This window comes from Diplotaxodon limnothrissa, linkage group LG9, assembly GCF_057381915.1.
Source record: "Diplotaxodon limnothrissa isolate DT_005_m linkage group LG9, D_limnothrissa_male_GT1.1, whole genome shotgun sequence".
NCBI lineage: Eukaryota > Metazoa > Chordata > Actinopteri > Cichliformes > Cichlidae > Diplotaxodon > Diplotaxodon limnothrissa.
This window is the reverse complement of record NC_140604.1, coordinates 25,158,706-25,178,629: the sequence shown is the minus strand read 5'-3', so window position 1 is coordinate 25,178,629 and position 19,924 is coordinate 25,158,706. Positions and strand designations below refer to the sequence as shown.

The 19,924-nt window shown below is 41.0% G+C and overlaps 2 protein-coding genes across 2 annotated transcripts; both read left to right on the top strand.

Annotated features, from left to right (window-relative positions):
• The first annotated feature begins 484 nt into the window (after positions 1-484).
• Positions 485-2,638, top strand: LOC146625628 (uncharacterized). Its single transcript, XM_085362924.1, has 2 exons — positions 485-1,490; positions 1,617-2,638. Exons 1-2 carry the CDS (start codon positions 485-487, stop codon positions 2,636-2,638), a joined length of 2,028 nt encoding a protein of 675 aa, XP_085219050.1.
• Positions 2,639-6,106: 3,468 nt separating this feature from the next.
• LOC146625627 (cystatin-B-like) lies at positions 6,107-6,666 on the top strand. The gene is made up of 3 exons (XM_085362927.1): positions 6,107-6,181; positions 6,284-6,385; positions 6,541-6,666. Exons 1-3 carry the CDS (start codon positions 6,107-6,109, stop codon positions 6,664-6,666), a joined length of 303 nt encoding a protein of 100 aa, XP_085219053.1.
• The last annotated feature ends 13,258 nt before the right edge of the window (positions 6,667-19,924 follow it).

The following is a 19,924-nucleotide window of genomic DNA, read 5'->3' as shown; positions in this document are numbered from 1 at the left end:
AGGAAAATTATCCTAATTTTTTATGAATATTTGAAGCATGAAAAGCAAAAAACATCAAAGCTTACAGGAGGACGGGAAAAGGCAAAACTTCACCCACTCCTTTGCTCAACCTGTGGTGAGCTGCAAACATAAAGCTGCTAAAATTAAGCAAAAAGCAAGCAAATTATCCTCATTCAAAAGTCATGTGACAACCTCATTGGCTCACGGAATGTTGATGTTATTTTAAAAAATTCATACAAAACTATGACCTCATTCAAAAATGTCATGTGACAACCTCATTGGCTTATGGAATTCTGATGTCACAGGCTTCTAAAGCATTGATCCTTTGAAGCTTTGATCCTCATGAAGTCTTAAGTAGGGGTGAGGATGTAGAACTTTCAGTCCGTTATTTGCAGCACTTGTGTTAGCAGCATTCAAACGTTCACCAGTAAAGCATTTTCAAACATTTGGATCCTTTCCGTACTCACGGTATACAGACTCCAACATGTCTCAGAAACAGCAAGAAAGACAAGAAGTTGACCCCAGCTCTATTCCATGGTATGAGTCCCTAGACCCTTATATCAGCTCTCTTCCTTGGGATGAACAGGTAGAGTTAGAGGAAAAGCGACTGGAAGAAATGGAGAAAGAAAATCTCATGAACAGAGAAAAGATTAAGCTCCTGACGGAAGAAAATGAGAGAAAGAGCGCTAAATTAGAAGAATTATCCTACCAGCTTGAAGAAAAACAGGGTATTATTGAGGAGAAACAATGGGCTCTCCAAGACGAGAAGAATCAGGAGCTCCAAGAAAAGCTTGATGGAGCTCTGGAAAAAATTAAAGATCTGCTCCAAAAGGAGAAAAAAGAGAGCATAAAACAGGAAAACATGCTTAAGAAGAATCAGGAGCTCCAAGAAAAGCTTGATGGAGCTCTGGAAAAAAATAAAGATCTGCTCCAAAAGGAGAAAAAAGAGAGCATAAAACAGGAAAACATGCTCAAGAAGAATCAGGAGCTCCAAGAGAAGCTTGACGAAGCTCTGGAAAAACTGAAAGAAATCCACCAAGAAGAGAAACAACAGTCCACACAGCAGAGAGACATGCAGCGCAAACTCCAAGCCATGGAGGAAAAATACAAAGCTCTGCATGTGAAACATGATAAAACTCTGCACAAAAATCAACAGTTGCTTCAAGACAAGAAGCAAATGGAAATGAAACTGAAACAAATGGACTCCAATGTTGACGAGATGGAGGAAAAACACAGATTGCTCCAAATCAGGCTCGAGAAAACAGTGCACAGAAATAAAGAGTTCATTCAAGAGAGAGAGCAACAAGAAATGCTCGAGAAAGAAACGGACTCCAAGCTTGAAGTCTTGGAGGAAGAACTGAAAATGTTGCAAATGACTCTTGAGGAAGCACTGCTCAAAAATAAAGAGATGCTTCATGAGAAAGACCAACAGCAAATACATCAGGAAGAAATGTATTGCAAGCTGAGGAACATCGAGAAACAAAATGAAGGCTTGCAAGTTATGTTTGATGAAGCTCTGGAAAGAAATAAAGAGTTGGTTCACGAGAAAGACCAACAGAAAATACAAAAGGAAGAAATGGATTGCAAGATGAAGAACATCAAGACACAGAATGAAGGCTTGCAAGTTATGTTTGATGAAGCTCTGGAGAGAAATAAAGAGTTGGTTCACGAGAAAGACCAACAGAAAATACAAAAGGAAGAAATGGATTGCAAGATGAAGAACATCAAGACACAAAATGAAGGCTTGCAAGTTATGCTTGATGAAGCTCTGGAGAGAAATAAGGAGATCCTCCAAGACAAAAAACAAGAGCCCGTAGAGCAGAGCGACCTGCAGAGCAAACTCCAAGCCATGGAGGAAAAATACAAAGCTCTGCAGGTGAAACATGACAAAACTCTGCACAAAAATCAACAGTTGCTTCAAAACAAGAAGCAAATGGAAATTAAACTGAAACAAATGGGCTCCAATGTTGACGAGATGGAGGAAAAACACAGATTGCTCCAAATCAGGCTCGATAAAAAAGTGCACGGAAATAACCAGCTGCTTCAAGAAAAAGACCAACAGAAAATACAACTGGAAGAAGAAAAACTTATTCTTCAGAGGAAAAATGAAGAACTCCAAGAACTGTATAATGAAACAAAGTACAAAACAACTGTACTGGAAGGAGAAAAGAAAAAACTGGCAAATCAATGCTCAGCGATGCAGAGTAGCATCAATGCAATGCTGAGAAAAAATACAGAACTTGAAGAACTTTCTAAGACCTTGAAGCACAAAAACACTGAAATCCAGGCACAAAAGCAAGAACAACAGAAAACACATAAAGACCTGCAGTGTAGACTTCAAGATATCCAGAAGAGAAACCAGCAGCTGGAAGACATGCACACAGATGTGCACAAGGCAAAGCAAATAGAGGAGGCAACAGTTAAAGAACTGAAAGACCATCTTAAAGAAAAACAAGAACAATTAGAAGACATGGTGAAAAGATGCAACAAACTTGAGAAAGAAAACACAGAAACAATGGATGAGCTGAAAACCCTCATCATTGAGAAAAAAGTGCTGGTGGAAGAATATCTAAAAAAGAAGAGAAAACGTTTCCACTGGTTCTGGAGGAGGGACACTGCTGCTTCTCACCTGATGTAAGCTCGTCTTCCTCCACCTCTATTCCATCTTCATTTCCCCCCTTCCCCTCCCTCCTTTTTCTTTTTTCACCCTCACCCCCCGACCAGTCCCGGCAGTTGACTGCCCCCTCCTGAGCCTGGTTCTGCCATAGGTTTCTCCTTTAGGTTTCTTTCACTTTAAAAGGAGTTTTTCCTATCCACTGTCGCCTGGTGCTTGCTCAGAGGGGATTGTTGGGGTTTTCTCTCCTCTCTCTTTCCTTCTTTCTATCCCCCCTTTCCCCCTTCTACCTTTTCCTTTACCCAATAAACACAATTGGCCTCATTTTACATGTGTTTGAAAAATGTCTTCATTCAACAATAATTCATCTTAGGTATAAAAACAGGAAATGGGTAATAGCAGCATGTGTGTTTGTGTGTGTGCATAATATACATACTTGTATACCAGAAGGAATTAATACTAGATGGGTAGAGACAGGTTTTAAAGACTAGAAATGAAAACATGTGAGTCCTATAATCTAAGCTCGTTTCACATTCATAGTAATTAGTTACTGATTACTTTTTTCAAGTAACTTGACCAACACTGATGCCAACTACTCACCAAGTGGTGGAAAAAGTTTGGTTTGGTTAAGTTTTGCTTTCATCTTTACTTTTGCGCCCTCCTGGGTCTCATTGTCTAATCAGCCTCTTGTGCATTTGTAATCCCACCTTTCCCTCTGCTTTGCCTCACAAACAGCATGCACGCCTGACTTGACTGCAGGATAAAATAAATACGGTCAGTATAAAAAGAAAAGCAGCAGAGAGAAGAAAACATTTAAAGTCCCTCCACCAAGCAAAGATTTATCAGTAAAACCTGGATTTTGGCAGCGTTTAGGAAAACAATTCATCCAAAATTAAGTATTAAGAATCAGTTTCTTATCCTGGTAAAAGGGAGAAAGGATGGACTATAGCAGAGGAGGTGAAAAAGCAGAGATTTATATAGAACAAAAAAAACTATGGAGTTTTATATCAGGAGGTGTGAAAAAGTTATGTAGGTTTGAAAGATGTGAAGAAAAGATAGAAAAGATTGAGAGAAGGGCAAAGAAGTCATCAGAGGGCAGTACAGCAGGAAGAGATATGGACAGAGAGCTTCCCTGTAGTCACATCTGAGAGGGTGCAATAACCAGAAAAGTAAAAAAGGTGAGAAAATAATGAGCTAAAAAAGAGAGCTGCAAAGGATATGAGAGAGAAATGCTGTAAGCATGTCTCCAGGCTCTGAATTGAAGGATTTTAGCACACAATGCTTTGTGTTTTCAAATTCACAAAATCATATTTTACGTTCTTGTAGCAACAACCATGTGAGACTGAAGTTTAATCAGAATCAGAATCAGAATCAGAAAGGGGTTTATTGCCAAATGTTGAGCAGGTTTACAACATTAGGAAATTGCCGCGGTGCTTCAGTGCAAACATACTGTCATAAATAGCACTTAAATAGTGTCATAAATAGCACTTAAATAGACATGAAAAAATAAAAGTAGGGATAAGAATTAAAAGTGCTACGTAGAAAGATATGTGCATGAGCTGTACATGAGATATATACATGAGAATAAGAATTAAGAGTGCTACGTAGAAAGATATATACATGAGTGCAGGTGGTGATCAGTGCCAAACATGGAATGATGCAGGGTCTTTTCTTCTAAATACTTTTCTTCCCCACGTCCCGTGTGCAAGAGTCAATTATAGCATCATTTGGAGAGTTATATTTCATTTAGCATGTTATCCTTTTTGAACGTATATGTGAAGGTGACCTAAAATAAAGCACAGTTCAGTCAGAGAGTCTTTTATTGATTGAAATCTACTTTTCCAACTTTTAGGAGATAACTGAAAGTACACATGAAAGGTGCTCAGTAGGTTGTCAGCATTATTTTATTAGCAAATTTGAACATCAGTTTAATGATATAAGCAGTAAATGACACTATAAACTGAGTTGATCTTACTTACTGGATATAATATGTTTTGGTCATGAGTCATGCTCTGAGTGCATGCACCCTGACGGCTCCACTCCGTCAGTCATTAAGCCTGGGAATGCTGGGCACCCCATGGCTGAAATAAGAGAGCTGCACACTGAAGTGGGAAATGTCAGATATAGGCTGGTGGTGAGGAAAGTCCAGGACTGCCAGTGTGTGTTCAGATACCTGTAAGTATATTGATTGCTGCAGTGTGTGTTATTGATGGTAAGAGTTCTGGTGATGTTGACTATGAACGCAACTGCATCTTGTATTTATTTAATAATTGTTTTGCAGTTATCTTGTAAATGTGAAAGCATTGTGACATGTGCAGCATTTTGGATGAAGTCGCTGCTCTTTGGACGGCCTCAGTGCTGCGTGTGTATAATGTAATTACCTCCATAGTGCTGCGTGCACCAGAATAGTTGCAGCTGTCAACCTTACGGTAAGTTGGTGGCAGAGCAGTGGGGAAGGCTAAAGTAACTGTGCGTGTGTGTGTGTAGATTAGATAAATGAAGATATAAATTATATAAACTGTATAATCTATTAATCAATTAATGTATTATTTTAAAATTCCCCTCTCGCCCCTGCAGACTGTCTATCCTTCCAGCTCAGATCCTCCACCAGAGGCCTGGGATCTTGAGGGTCCTGTGCAGTATCCTGCTGTTCAAGACAGAGATCTCGGATGTTGTTCCACGATTTCCTGGTGCCACTCGCCTAGCTTGGGAGTCACTGCACCTAGTGCTCCGATTACCACTGGGACCACTGTTACCTTCACCCTCCACATCTTCTCTGAGCCCTTGGTACTTCTCAAGCTTCCCGTGTTCCCAGTTGTTACATGATAGAATCTCGATATCTTTCTGCAAAGGCACAAACTCTGCAAAAGCTGTCTTATCAATGCATCAATCAGCATAGCGTCTGTGTCTTTTCTAGACTCTCAAGTTTGCTTTTAGAATTTTCTTGAAAACATGTTTTTGGGGTATTTTGCAAAACTGTAAGTTTCCTCAGTCACACACTTTTTTGACTTACAGATCTGGCATATTGATCTATCTCAGGTTTGATAGCTTATCTCTGGACAGTCAGCTTAAAGAAGAATTTGCAAAGTTCAATGTATTTATTTTTTGACAGCCACAGCCGTGGCACATAAATTATTTTTATAAGACATTTATCACAGACTACAGACTGACAGGACTACGACAAACACGTTTTAGTTATCGTCCTTTTTAGTCGTCTAAAAAAATGTTAATATAAAAGCAAAGGTTTATCTGTTTTAAAGACACAGATAATTTAAGACACAATTACACAAGTAGATATTTCAAGAAGACATTCTAAGCAAACATTTAGGGGCTGTCGTGTCACATGTTGCTCCTCCTATCATGCGTTAGAGTCACCTTCCAGTAAGTTTCCAGGTCACTTACCCAGTATATGTACTTGGACTGGCACCAGTATGTTTTAGACACATACAACAAGAAAACTGTCTCCTCTGTTTATTTCAGCGGACTTTCACAATGGATGCCATAAAATGTGGAGGATTCTCGAAGGTGAAAGACGCTGATGAGGAAATTCAGACAATCTGTGATGAGGTGAGCTTCTTCACAACATTCAGACTCACATATTAAACAGACACATCAACTCTGTGCTCTGCATTTTATGTCATGTTTTACTTTTATTTTGTCCATACACAGGTTAAGTGTCAAGTAGAGGAAAAAAGAAATGAAGCATATGTCGTGTTCAAAGCTGTTCAGTACAAGAGTCAAGTGGTGCAAGGAATCAACTATGACATCAAGGTAACTGTGACATCAGACATGATAGTGATTATTAATGGAAGAAAATAAAGAAAGTGTTTATGGACTGAGTTACTTGTGAGATCCAGATGAGCTGTTGAGCAGATTGAAGATCTTCAGTGTTCAACAAGTACAAGTTTCCTCTGATTTGACTGCAGGTACATGTGGGAGGATCCAGCTACCTTCATCTGCGGGTCTGGAAGAAGCTTCCATGTTATGGAGGAGAAGCCGTAGTTACTGGCGTGGAAGACCATCATGACAAAGATCCCATCCAACCTTTTTAATGAGGTCACACTTTGTATTTCAGCTGCTCTCTGCCTCCAAGCTGCTGCCTCATGACATGTGCTGTTTTATTATCCTGAAAGAAAAAACTGCAATAATGCTCCTTCAAAAGTTAAAGTTATAATCAATATATTTTAAAAAATCGTTATTTCTAGACATATAGCACTGACTGGTGAAAGAAACTCCGTCCCGGGTCTGGTCCGTGGATCGGGTTTCCCCGAGGCGTGGGCGTCTATAAGCAGAGTTTTGTCTTTACCCTATAAGATTCAAAATTATTAAGTAACACTCAGCAATATATTCTCAAGTAGCACTCAGATATGCCGTCAGCGGGTTAGTTACGACGTCGGGAGCAGTTAGGAGAACAAAATGATACAGAGACTGTTCAGGTTGCTTTCCCAAAATCAACTCAAAGTTTTATTCTTTTGTGCAGCAGTATTTATAGGCAGAAAGTTCGTGTGTCAACAAGTTTCAAGTTAAAACCATATAAGGAAGGTCCCCCAGCTCTGAAAGAGGTCTTCTACAATTGTATCTCAACACACCTTTGACAGGTCCGTTAAACACTAGACAGTTAGAATCCTTTGTTCTACAATTGCAGTAAGATGCACTATCAAGGCCTATAAATCTTATACAGAGGTCTCCTACATCCGTGAGTTCTGACACAACCCAGATGGTCTTCACATAAACATCTTCTGCAAGGGAGTGATAAGTAAAAGAGTGATTTGTTGGTGTTTTCCCTCCAACCTTAGTATCTACTTTCACACCATAAAATCTTGAGTTGACAAAGCAAGAGAAAATGACGGTTAACATAAAGAGCCTTGTTGAGTCACAGAATCTTCTGTCTAATATCATCAAAAAAGTACCCAGTAAATGCTCCCATAATACTAAAATATCTAACAGTTCCCTTCTTTATTATCACACAATAATAACACAATATAAAGGCAAAATGTAATAACATAATCTAAAGGAAAATGTAACTTGTCCTCCGAGCAAGCTTGATATCAAAATTCTAAGGAAAAAAAAAACAAAAAAAAAAAACTTCATTCCCTTCTTGGATAACGGAGTAATTCACAACCTAATGCTCAATATATACATCAGGATCATCATTGGCGACATCTGGCACATCATCTGGGTCAGTTTTTGTCAATTTCAAATACGTTGAGGCAGCTGTACTAGTAGCTATACGGGGCATCATTGAGCATATATATGGCATCACATAACAGGCAATAATCATCAAAAACAAAATAATACATACTGTTACAAAGGCTACAATTAGTTCCTTCCATCTTCCAAACATGTCCTGTAACCACTTGTCTAGCCACTGACCATGACCTGCATTGGTTCTCAGTTCTATCTGCAATGTTTTAAGTTTATTCATAGCTTGTGTGAATGAACCATTAGGGGCAGTATTATTGGGAATGAAGGTACAGCATACATCTCCAAACATAGCACAGACACCTCCTTTCTCAGCTAACAGCATATCTAAGACCATTCTATTTTGCATGGTCATTAAAGAGGTAGCAGACATCTGTTCTCCTAGGGCTGTAAGGGCCGTATTGGTCAGATTAATATATTTTTGCTGATGGTAATAAACATAATTAATCCAGGCTACATTTTTGTTTATCTGCACCCACGGTAATATTGAGGCAAACCCTGCAGAGGTTTCTCCTTGTGCCTTTAATTCATTTGGTATCCCGCGTGGAACTCCTATAGCATCTATGTAAACGTCATGTGAGTAAGCGGAGCGTTTTGTACGTCTGCTGGATACAGGCAGATCCGAGGTTTGTTGTATTAGTAGTTCTTGGGCTAAAGTTACTAGACCACAGGTACCGGTCCAATTAACAGGTAAGGCTAATCTAAGAGTATTGTTGCACAACCAATAACCGTTAGGGATTGCTCTAGTTAGGCGCGTGACCATGTGTGATTTAACTAACTTCCCCCAGTCAGTGTCATATAATACACCCTCTGGGGGAACAATGATCGATTCTCCGCTCGAACTTGAACTGTGTGTGTGTTCCTCCAGATATGATAAAACTTCAGCCACAGAGACAGCTAGCCATGTCTCATTGCAGCGTGCACCTGGGGAGTCAGAGAAGAATGTATAGTTATCCTTTGTATAATCTATGTGGGTGTCTGGGCCAGTTAACTTTAGTCTGCGCAGACATATCATGCTAGTATTAAAATGGAAAGGGATCTGTCCTAGGGGCAGTGAGGGTTTTAACCTATTCTTGGGGCGTTTCATTGGGGCGCAGGTCCCTGCGGTGTCATTAGACAACTTCAATAATTCGCCTAATGGAGTCTCAGGGTTAGTTGGTGTGTGTGTGTGTCTAAGTAGGCAGTCGAGAGGGCTCAGAGTCAACTGTAAAGTGTCTTTGAGGAGAGTATTATCTCCGCCGATTTTCTCTAGTCCCTCAGTGAGGGGGAAACCGGATATGGGGTATCCTACTATTACCTGTTCTGGATTGCCCTTTGAACAGACATAACAGTTACTGGTTCCTAAATCACGAGCGGCTGTTCTGGCATTTTCATACCAGGAGTTAACTCCTGCTGTAGGGGGTGCATAAAATGGTTTATTAGTGGCATCTGTGTTGCTATTTACTGATTTTAGGGAACGTGAGGAGCGTACTAGGTGGGTGTCTTGCCAAATGGAGCATGAGGTATTGTCAGCAAAATACGACCTGCAAAAATGTGAACATGGTTGCAGTCTACAATACAAAATAGCAAAGAAAAATCCTAAAGTTAATGCGATAGATATGATAAATAACCTAAATATATAAGAAAAAACACAGTTCTTCAGTCGTCTCCTGGCCTGGTCCCAGGTTCGAGAGACATCGAATAAGCGTCGTATGATGACAATGGGCATTTCATTTTCTCCATTATCAGGATGGAATGAGTCTTGCTTTATCAGATTAGACATCATGTGGTACTCTCGGCTTTCTGTTCCTGCTGGATGTTCGAGTACCTTGTTGTTGTTCATGTGGAGGATCAAAGAGCTCTCTGAGTCTTGGCTCTTTCAGGCGTTGTGTGTTAATCAGTGATTGAGTGTGTGTATGTATATTGGCTCCGGGCGCTGGCTCGCCTGAGTCATCGTCTGCTTGATCCGACGCCTGAGATGGTTCAGTGGGGCTGCTCTTAACCCTGCTGGCGTGTATCCACTGCGGTTGTCCGTCTGTAAGGATGCTGGTTCTCGTCACTGCAAGTACAGTCTGGGGGCTGGAATACACGACCTCCCCGGGTGTCCTTGGTTTTAGCGACTTCACCAACACCACGTCTCCTGTTTTCCACGGATGGGTTGGATCTGTAGAAGGGAGAGGCTGAGAGAGTTTCTGATAGTTATTATTCAGTGTTTCTACCAGATTGTGAACATAGTCGGACAATGCAGTGTCTACATCCCCTTCCAATAGCGGTGCCCCTCTGGAGGCTGACCATGGTGTTGGAAATGGTCTTCCCATGATTATTTCAAATGGAGATAATTTGGTTGCTGCGGATGGAGTCATTCTAATCTCGCAGAGGACTTGAGGAAGTAATTTGACCCAGGTCATTCCTGTTTCTATCATTGCTTTAGTCAGGCGATTTTTTATGGTCCTATTCATTCTTTCTACAACTCCTGAACTCTGAGGGTGGTATGGCACATGATATTTCCAGTCTATTCCTAGAGTTTTAGCACACTTTTGAATTACTTCTGATGTGAATGAAGGTCCTCTATCACTGTTAATTTGGTGAGGTATTCCGAATCTGGGTATTATTTCATTGCACAACTTTTGACAGACTACTTCTGCAGTTTCTTTTGATGTTGGGTAAGCTTCTACCCATTTACTAAATTGATCCACTATTACCAGTAAGTACTTGATGCTTCCTTGTGCTGGCATATGTGTAAAATCAATTTGTAATGTATGAAATGGAAAATCTGGTTGTGGTAAATGCTGATGTTTTGCTTTTGGTCTCCCTACATTAGTTCGTGCACATGTTAGACAGGTTGCTAATATGCTTTTTACTGCATGTGATGTTTTCTCAATAACAAATCTTGATTTTATTGCCCCTATTACCCCTCTTTGTCCGACATGACTCACACCGTGAAAATGTCGGACAAGGACTGGCAGTAGGGAAGATGGGAGGGCAATCAAACCCTCAAGATTTTTGTATAGGCCATCTCTGTCATCTAAGGTACAGTCATTATCCTCCCAATAGGTGTAATCAGATGCAGAGGCCTGCTCTTGTATAAATTTTAAATCAAAATTTGTTTCTAAATAGTCTGGGAGTGTAACAAGTGGCAGCTGTAGGGGCACAGATAATACTTCCTGTGGAGGTGGGAGCTGTGACACAGCTGCAGCCTTGGCAGTCACGTCTGGTAGGGCATTACCTGCTGCTTCGTCTGTGTCAGCTGTACTGTGTCCTTTCGTTTTAACGACTGCAACGGCCGATGGCAGCTGTATAGCCTGCAAAAGTGTTTGAACAAGATCAGAATTAGCGATCGGTTTTCCGTCACTTTCTTTTAAGCTGGTTGGATCAGAATGCTGACGTTGTGTGCGTGCAGCTGCTGCAGCAACTATTAATTCGGTCTCATCTTCGTAAGGCGGTGGGGCCGTAGGCTGAACGGCTGGGCATGCAAGACTAGCTTTTCCTGTGGTAGATTTATGTTCTATGCTAGAGCCTGCACTAGCTTTATTTGATGTTAAAGCATCTACACCTGGTTCCGGTCCCTTTTTCCATAGTGGTGACATTCGATGTATCACGTCGCGGCATTCTATCATATATTTTCTACAGGACTTTTTAAGCAGACTACTTTTCTTATCGCAAATGGTATTCAACAGGGCTGTGCAGAGAGGTTTAAAGGGGCGGGTGCTCAAAGTTAAAAAGGGGCACATTGAACCAGGCTGAATAACAACAACACACATTCATCAAGAATCTAATATGGGCAACAAGGCAAAGCAAACATAGCCGATGCTTTACCTGATGGGTACAATGTTGCTGTTGAGGGGTTGCTGCTGATGGTGCTGGAGGGCAGGGCTGTGTTGATCTGAGACTGTAGACATTAAAAAGTCCATAGGAGAGATGGTAGCTGATTAAATGTCATGAGATAATAACAAAATGCAAAGATTGGTGACAGCGCTTGGAACCATAAGGCAACAAAAAACTGAGAAATAATTTAGGCTCTGCCTGTGAATCACTCTTTGCTTCTCTTCTTCCTTCCATCCCATCATTTCATATATCGCTCTCCACTTGCTGTCTATCTGAGAACAAGGCACAACTTGCTATTGCAATAAACTATAATCTAATTATCCACACCTAACAACTCCAGCACTTAATCTATAATAAAATGATGACAGAAAAATGTTATAGCACTGCCTTTAGTAGCCTCACACAGCTCCTACTGTTTCCTCCTCATGTCCTTACCAGGCATGTCTGGACAATGTTATATCATGAGTAATAATTAAAAAAAAATCCATATAAATAAAACACACACATGCACGCACACACAGTAACACTTTAGACCTTCAGAATACTGTATATACTGTGGGCATCATGGTGCTGATCCAGAATCCTTACATTATTATTTATTACTAGAGCTACAATAATAAAGCAATGAGGGGAAAAAAGTAATAAATATGAAATAATGTCATTATGTTGATTCCATTTGTTTCACTATCCACTCTGTGCAGGGGCAAAGTTTATTACATTTTTAAACTGTAGAGATACAATAATTTTACTGTTGTAAAATCCAAATTTTGTCTTATTTAAAATATAAATCTAATATAATCTGCTTCTTAATGTATGTTCTTTAAAATACAGCGTGTGTTTTTAATATATTATAATTATAATAATGCATAATTATGTGGACATGCATATTAGATCGTTTTTTAGTAAAATATAATCCCTCCAGAAAGGCAGGAAAAGCCCTGTAACTTGCTTTAAAGCTAAATATGTTCCCTAAAACGGTGACAGAGCTACAGACCCATGACAGCCTTACACAGGTAGCCAGCAGCTATGACCAGCACTACTTGTGCAGTTAATAAAAGGACAGGTAATGTTTGTCGCGCTGTTGCACACACAGCACGCTCGTTTGTTTCAGTTCGTCAGTTGCAACAAGACAGCTTACCAACGTGTACGTAATAAGCTAATACTCCTGGGTGCTATACACTACAGTGTACGCTGTACACCTACTTACTGGTTTTGTCGCATCAGTCTGTGTCTCTGAGTTAACTCGTGTTTCTCCTACAGCTGCGGACCGGAAAAGGTGCGCGTGCTCTTTGTGAGCTCGTTCCCGGCTCGTAACCAGCGCGTTCTGCCGTCAAGGGCGATCATTGGTTAAATGTGAGCATGTGACTGATGCAAGCCAGAGCCTTTTATTTAGCAAAACTGTGATTAATAGTTAAGTATTATTGTTGAGGGGCACAGACAGGACTCCGCACGCACACACACATTTAAAAAAAATTTTTTTTTTTAAAGTTGCCTCAACAAAAGGGCACCTTGGGCACCCATCAGGAAAGGGGCGGGTGCTCAAGCCCCTCTAGCCCCCCCCCCCCCCCCCCCCCTCCTCTGCATGTGCCTGGTATTCAACATTTCTACTGACCTGTTTTCTGGCGATAATCGTTCGGGATAGGGCTCCGGAAATAAATTAGAATGCATTAAACTTACAGTTCTTAAGTTGTAGACAAAATCAGTCACGTAAGCACTTCCACATGTTCTGGATACGTAATCATGGAAGTCTTCACCGATTCGCGGACGTGGGTTACACGTAACCGGAGGTGGGAGTCGTACTGAGCCGTTATTTGTGACTTTATATATATATATTTTTTCGGTTTTACAGTTAATTTCGATTTTTCATCGGACCTGTCTGAGGTCTTTGAATTATTCTGACCCATGTTCAGTGATTTCCAGAGGGGTTTACACGCTTGAAGGATTTATGCTAGTATTTTTGCTGTGGCACAGCTGAGGTTTCAATTTATTGCTAGCAATTTTATCTTTTCTTTTGTTTTTGGTGAGCAGCTTCTCACTTAACGAGCAACTTCTCGCTTTTTTAGCATGCGTTTTCAAAACAACAGGCAACTTCCTGTGTCTTTCTGTTTTAATTTACTTAGTAAGTGGGTCACTGAGAAAGGTCTAACACAGTCTTATAAATAAAAAAAAGACACGTATTTACCTTCGTCGGCGTATCCCACTTCTGACACCAAAATTGAAAGAAACTCCGTCCCGGGTCTGGTCCGTGGATCGGGTTTCCCCGAGGCGTGGGCGTCTATAAGCAGAGTTTTGTCTTTACCCTATAAGATTCAAAATTATTAAGTAACACTCAGCAATATATTCTCAAGTAGCACTCAGATATGCCGTCAGCGGGTTAGTTACGACGTCGGGAGCAGTTAGGAGAACAAAATGATACAGAGACTGTTCAGGTTGCCTTCCCAAAATCAACTCAAAGTTTTATTCTTTTGTGCAGCAGTATTTATAGGCAGAAAGTTCGTGTGTCAACAAGTTTCAAGTTAAAACCATATAAGGAAGGTCCCCCAGCTCTGAAAGACGCCTTCTATAATCATATCTCAACATACCTTTGACAGGTCCGTTAAACACTAGACAGTTAGAATCCTTTGTTCTACAATTGCAGTAAGATGCACTATCAAGGCCTATAAATCTTATACAGAGGTCTCCTACATCCGTGAGTTCTGACACAACCCAGATAGTCTTCACATAAACATCTTCTGCAAGGGAGTGATAAGTAAAAGCAGAAACGGCCCTAACCAATCTGGCGCCCTAGGCAAGATTTTAGGTGGCGCCCCCCTACATCAGCAGTGTAGTGTAATGTTGTAACAAATAATATTTCTATTAAATAAGCTTTACTTTGCATTTTAATTAACGTGGGATTATTTTTTGTATTTAGAAATAATAGTACCAACTTTTTTTTTTTTTCAACATTTGTGGCACTGGCGTGGCGCTCCCTGATGGACGGCGCCCTTAGCATTTGCCTATACGGCCTATGCCACGGGCCGGCCCTGAGTAAAAGAGTGATTTGTTGGTGTTTTCCCTCCAACCTTAGTATCTACTTTCACACCATAAAATCTTGAGTTGACAAAGCAAGAGAAAATGACGGTTAACATAAAGAGCATTGTTGAGTCACAGAATCTTCTGTCTAATATCATCAAAAAAGTACCCAGTAAATGCTCCCATAATACTAAAATATCTAACAACTGGAGTTCATCATTTGAAGCATTAAAAGTTAAATTCTGCAAAAAACTAAATGATTGTGATTGTTGATTTCTTGCTAGTTATTAACTTCTGTTTTTACCATTATTGCAGCTTCTGATGATTTTTTTTTTATTTTCATATTTGTCCAGAGCTTCATCTATAATAACTGTAAGGTTAACAGTACTCTTGTCTGAATTATCTCTGTGTGTGTGAGGGAAGACTCCCAAAAGTCCAACACATGTTATCCTATTTTTAGAGACATATTTGTGCAGCATATACAGAATCTAACCAAACATTAAAGAATTATTCAGGCTATTAATCTCTCTAATTTATTGTGTTTTACAATGATGGACATGGTCGTCCATACAGAAGATAATCAGTATTAAGACGTCAGCCACAGCTGAATTTCTTTGTAATCTTTAATTAGTCCCACTTATCCAGCAGATGTCCTTGTTATGTCTTCTACACATCTTGATCGTTTGTACATCTCCACCATGCTTTGACCGGATCATTCAGCCTTCCTTTATTTATTTAAATATATTAACTATTTAATCTAGTTGACCATCTTATAGTGGCCTTATTGCAACCTTCAACACATCATTTTCAGCTGTTTGTCTATACTGCATTTTTTTCCTTTAGTTTGTATCACTTTGTGGCTGTATTTTCATCTCCCTATTTTTTATTTTGATGCTGTTTGCAGTCATTAAAATCTCTTTTTTAAATTTTTTTTATTTTTGCATCTACCATTTCCGGCTCCAAATGTTAACTAGAAAAGAGTAATAATTAAGCAGAGCACCCTGAAACTCACTTAAAAGCATGTGAAGAGAAGATTCCCCCCCAGAAAAAAACTAAACAAAACAACAACAACTAGGGAACAGTAAAATCTAATCTCTACAGCCTTAAACGACAAATAATAGTAATAAAATAATATCTAAACCACAGAGAGGCGTGTACACTAGAGCAGGGGTGTCAAACTCCAGGCCTCCAGATCAGGGGTCCGTTCCTCGCTAAGTAAGTTAGCTGGATTTGATTGTTGACGATTTCGCGTGATCCTGGATCGTTCGGGCCCTGTGCTTCGTACGTCGCTTACTACATCCAAGATCAAATGAAACATCCAAGACCAAATCATCGCGCTAACTCTGAGCTCGCTATTCCGGTTCCCCGAACACACCTGTTGTTGACGATTAGTATAGCTGGATGAAGTAATGTGAGATCACTGGGTGGCCCAACAGGGGCTACGCATCGATAGTAGAAACATTGATCGGCAACCCTTTGATTGGTCGGCGAAAATGTCGAAGGAGCGCGCTCGGTATTTTTCGGCAGCAGAGCAAGAACTCTTGAGTGAGGGATTTCAGGAGTTTCAGAGTTTAATTAAAACGCAAGGGAACACTGCAAAGGCTGCAAAAGCAAGGAGAGAGGGCTGGCAGAAAGTTGCTGACAAATCAAACTCGTAAGTAATTCAATAATAACAATAATAATGGAGTGGATTTATATAGCGCTTTTCAAGGCACCCAAAGCGCTTTACAATGCCACTATTCATTCACTCTCACATTCACACACTGGTGGAGGCAGCTACGGTTGTAGCCACAGCTGCCCTGGGGCAGACTGACAGAAGCCAGGCTGCCATATTGCGCCATCGGCCCCTCTGGCCAACACCAGTAGGCGGTAGGGTAGATTTATCATATCACACCATATTATCCAATATTATATTACATTATATAATATTATAATATGTTATATTATATCCCCTTTCACATTAGAGCCACAACAGGACCCACTAGAACATGGGAACAAGTAAAAGTGAAATATAAGAATATTCTACAGAATGGTAATATTTATCACTTATATTGCTTGTCGTCTCTTGGAAAGAGACCCTGGAATACTCTGTTTGTTTGTTCATAACAGCAACCAAGAAAAGGGCAGAGCAAAAAAAAAGACAGGTGGTGGTCCTGCACCCCCTCGTCAACAAGTTGGTTAAGTGAATAATACCCTCACGGGAAAATCGATATCTCTCTATGAGCACACTGTCGCGCTGAGCTAAAGGATCCTGTCTGTCCCGCAATATACGCTGAATTCTGAGGACTCTCCTTATCAATCTTGCACCTTCCGCAATGGGTTGCTCGCGTAAACGGACAGGACATGGCTGCGACAGGCTTCCCAAATCCACCTTCGCTTTTATAGCCGTGGTCTCTCATCTTGATTACACGAAGTAATTTACAATTACTACTCTGAAATATGAATTACATCTGTAATAATCACATACATGTAATAGAATGTTAATAGTACATTTCCCTTTTTTAGGGAATGACCTGTATGTATCTGTGTGAAATCAATAAAAGGATCAAGTGCTGCATTATCTTTAGTTACATTGATGTTATTTATTTATGGTGAAACAGTGGTGGAATATCGCTGTTGCTTTCGTATGAATGACGCGGACATACCTGCGTGGCCGCGATCTAATCCTGTTTACATAAAGTAAACCTGCTCCCCAGCAGGTTTACGCTTACGGCTCTGTTGCTATGACAGCAAGTCCCGGATGGGCTTCGGGGAACCGAACGATCCAGGATCACGCGAAATCGTCAACAATCTCATCCAGCTAACTCACTTAGCGCGGTACGAAGAACAGGCCCCGGTTCCCCGAAGCTCATCCGGGACTTGCTGTCGTAGCAACAGAGCCGTAAGCGTAAACCTGCTCGGGAGCAGGTTTACTTTATGTAAACAGGATTAGATCGCGGCCACGCAGGTATGTCCGCTTCATTTATACGAAAGCAACAGCGATATTCCACCACTGTTTCACCATAAATAAATAACATCAATGTAACTAAAGATAATGCAGTACTTGATCCATTTATTGATTTCACACAGATACATACAGGTCATTTCCTAAAAAAGGGAAATGTACTATTAATCATTCTATTACATGTATGTGATTATTACAGATGTAATTCATATTTCAGAGTAGTAATTGTAAATTACTTCGTGTAATCAAGATGAGAGACCACGGCTATAAAAGCGAAGGTGGATTTGGGAAGCCTGTCGCAGCCATGTCCTGTCCGTTTACGCGAGCCACCCATTGCGGAAGGTGCAAGATTGATAAGGAGAGTTTTCAGAATTCAGCGTATATTGCGGGACAGACAGGATCCTTTAGCTCAGCGTGACAGTGTGCTCATAGAGAGATATCGATTTTCCCGTGAGGGTATTATTTACTTAACCAACTTGTTGACGAAGGGGTGCAGGACCACCACCTGTCTTTTTTTTGCTCTGCCCTTTTCTTGGTTGCTGTTATGAACAAACTAACAGCTTATTTCAGGGTCTCTTTCCAAGAGACTAAAAGCAATATAAGTGATGAATATTGCCATTCTGTAGAATATTCTTATATTTCACTTTTACTTGTTCCCATGTTCTAGTGGGTCCTGTTGTGGCTCTAATGTGAAAGGGGATATAATATAACATAATTTAACATAATCAGAAATCAGAAAGGGTTTTATTGCCAAATGTTGAGCAGGTTTACAACATTAGGAAATTGCTGCGGTGCTTCAGTGCAAACATACTGTCATAAATTGCGCTTATATAGACATGAAAAAAATAAAAGTAAGAATAAGAATTAAAAGTGCTACGTAGAAAGATATATACATGAGTGCAGGTGGTGATCAGTGCCGAAACATGGAATGATGCAATGAACACAGCGTAGGGTCATGTGTTAGTGGTGGGAACAGTCGTACGTTTATTGTTCATGTGTCCAACAGCAGAGGGGAAGAAACTGTTCTTATGGCGAGAGGTTCTGGTGCGAATGGACCGGAGCCTCCTGCCTGAGGGGAGCAGGTCAAACAGACTGTGTCCAGGGTGAGAAGGGTCAGCTGAGATCCGAGCTGCACGCCGCAGTGTCCTGGAGGTGTATAGGTCCTGCAGAGATGGGAGTCTACAGCCAATCACCTTCTCAGCAGAGCGCACAACACGCTGCAGTCTCTGTTTGTCCCTGATAGTGGCTCCAGCGTACCACACGGTGATGGAGGAGGCGAGGATGGACTCGATGATTGCGGTGTAGAATTGCATCATCGTCCGTGTTGGCAGGTTGAATTTCTTCAGCTGCCTCAGGAAGTACATCCTCTGCTGGGCTTTCTTGATGACGGAGGTGATGGTGGGCTCCCACTTCAGGTCCTGAGTGATGGTGGTACCCAGGAAGCGGAATGAGTGATGGGGGTGTCAGTCAGGATGATGGGGGGGGGGGGGGGGGGGGGGGGGGGGGGGGGAGTGGGACTGTGTGCTTCTGGGCATTCAGCACCAGGTTGTTGTGGCTGCACCAAGACACCAGACGTTCAACCTCCCTCCTGTAGGCAGACTCATATATATATATATATATATATATATATATATATATATATATATATATATATTTTTTTTTTTATTGGATAATATAGTGTAATATAATAAATCTACCCTACCGCCTACTGGTGTTGGCCAGAGGGGCCGATGGCGCGATATGGCAGCCTCGCTTCTGTCAGTCTGCCCCAGGGCAGCTGTGGCTACAACCGCAGCTGCCTCCACCAGTGTGTGAATGTGAGAGTGACTGAATAGTGGCATTGTCATGCGCTTTGGGTGCCTTGAAAAGCGCTATATCAATCCACTCCATTATTATTGTTATTATTAAATTACTTACGAGTTTAATTTGTCAGCAACTTTCTGCCAGCCCTCTCTCCTTGCTTTTGCAGCCTTTGCAGTGTTCCCTTGCGTTTTAATTAAACTCTGAAACTCCTGAAATCCCTTACTCAAGAGTTCTTGCTCTGCTGCCGAAAAATACTGAGCGCGCTATTTGACATTTTCGCCGACCAATCAGAGGGTTGCCGATCAATGTTTCTACTATCGATGCGTAGCCCCTTTTACGACACCCAGTGATCTCACATTACTTCATCCAGCTGTACTAATCCTCAACAGCAGGTGTGTTCGGGGAACCGGAATAGCGAGCTCAGAGTTAGCGCGATGATTTGGTCTTGGATGTACATATGGATGTGTCATTTGATCTTGGATGTAGTAAGCGACGTACGAAGAACGGACCCCTGGTGTCCTGCAAGATTTAAATATCATCCTGGA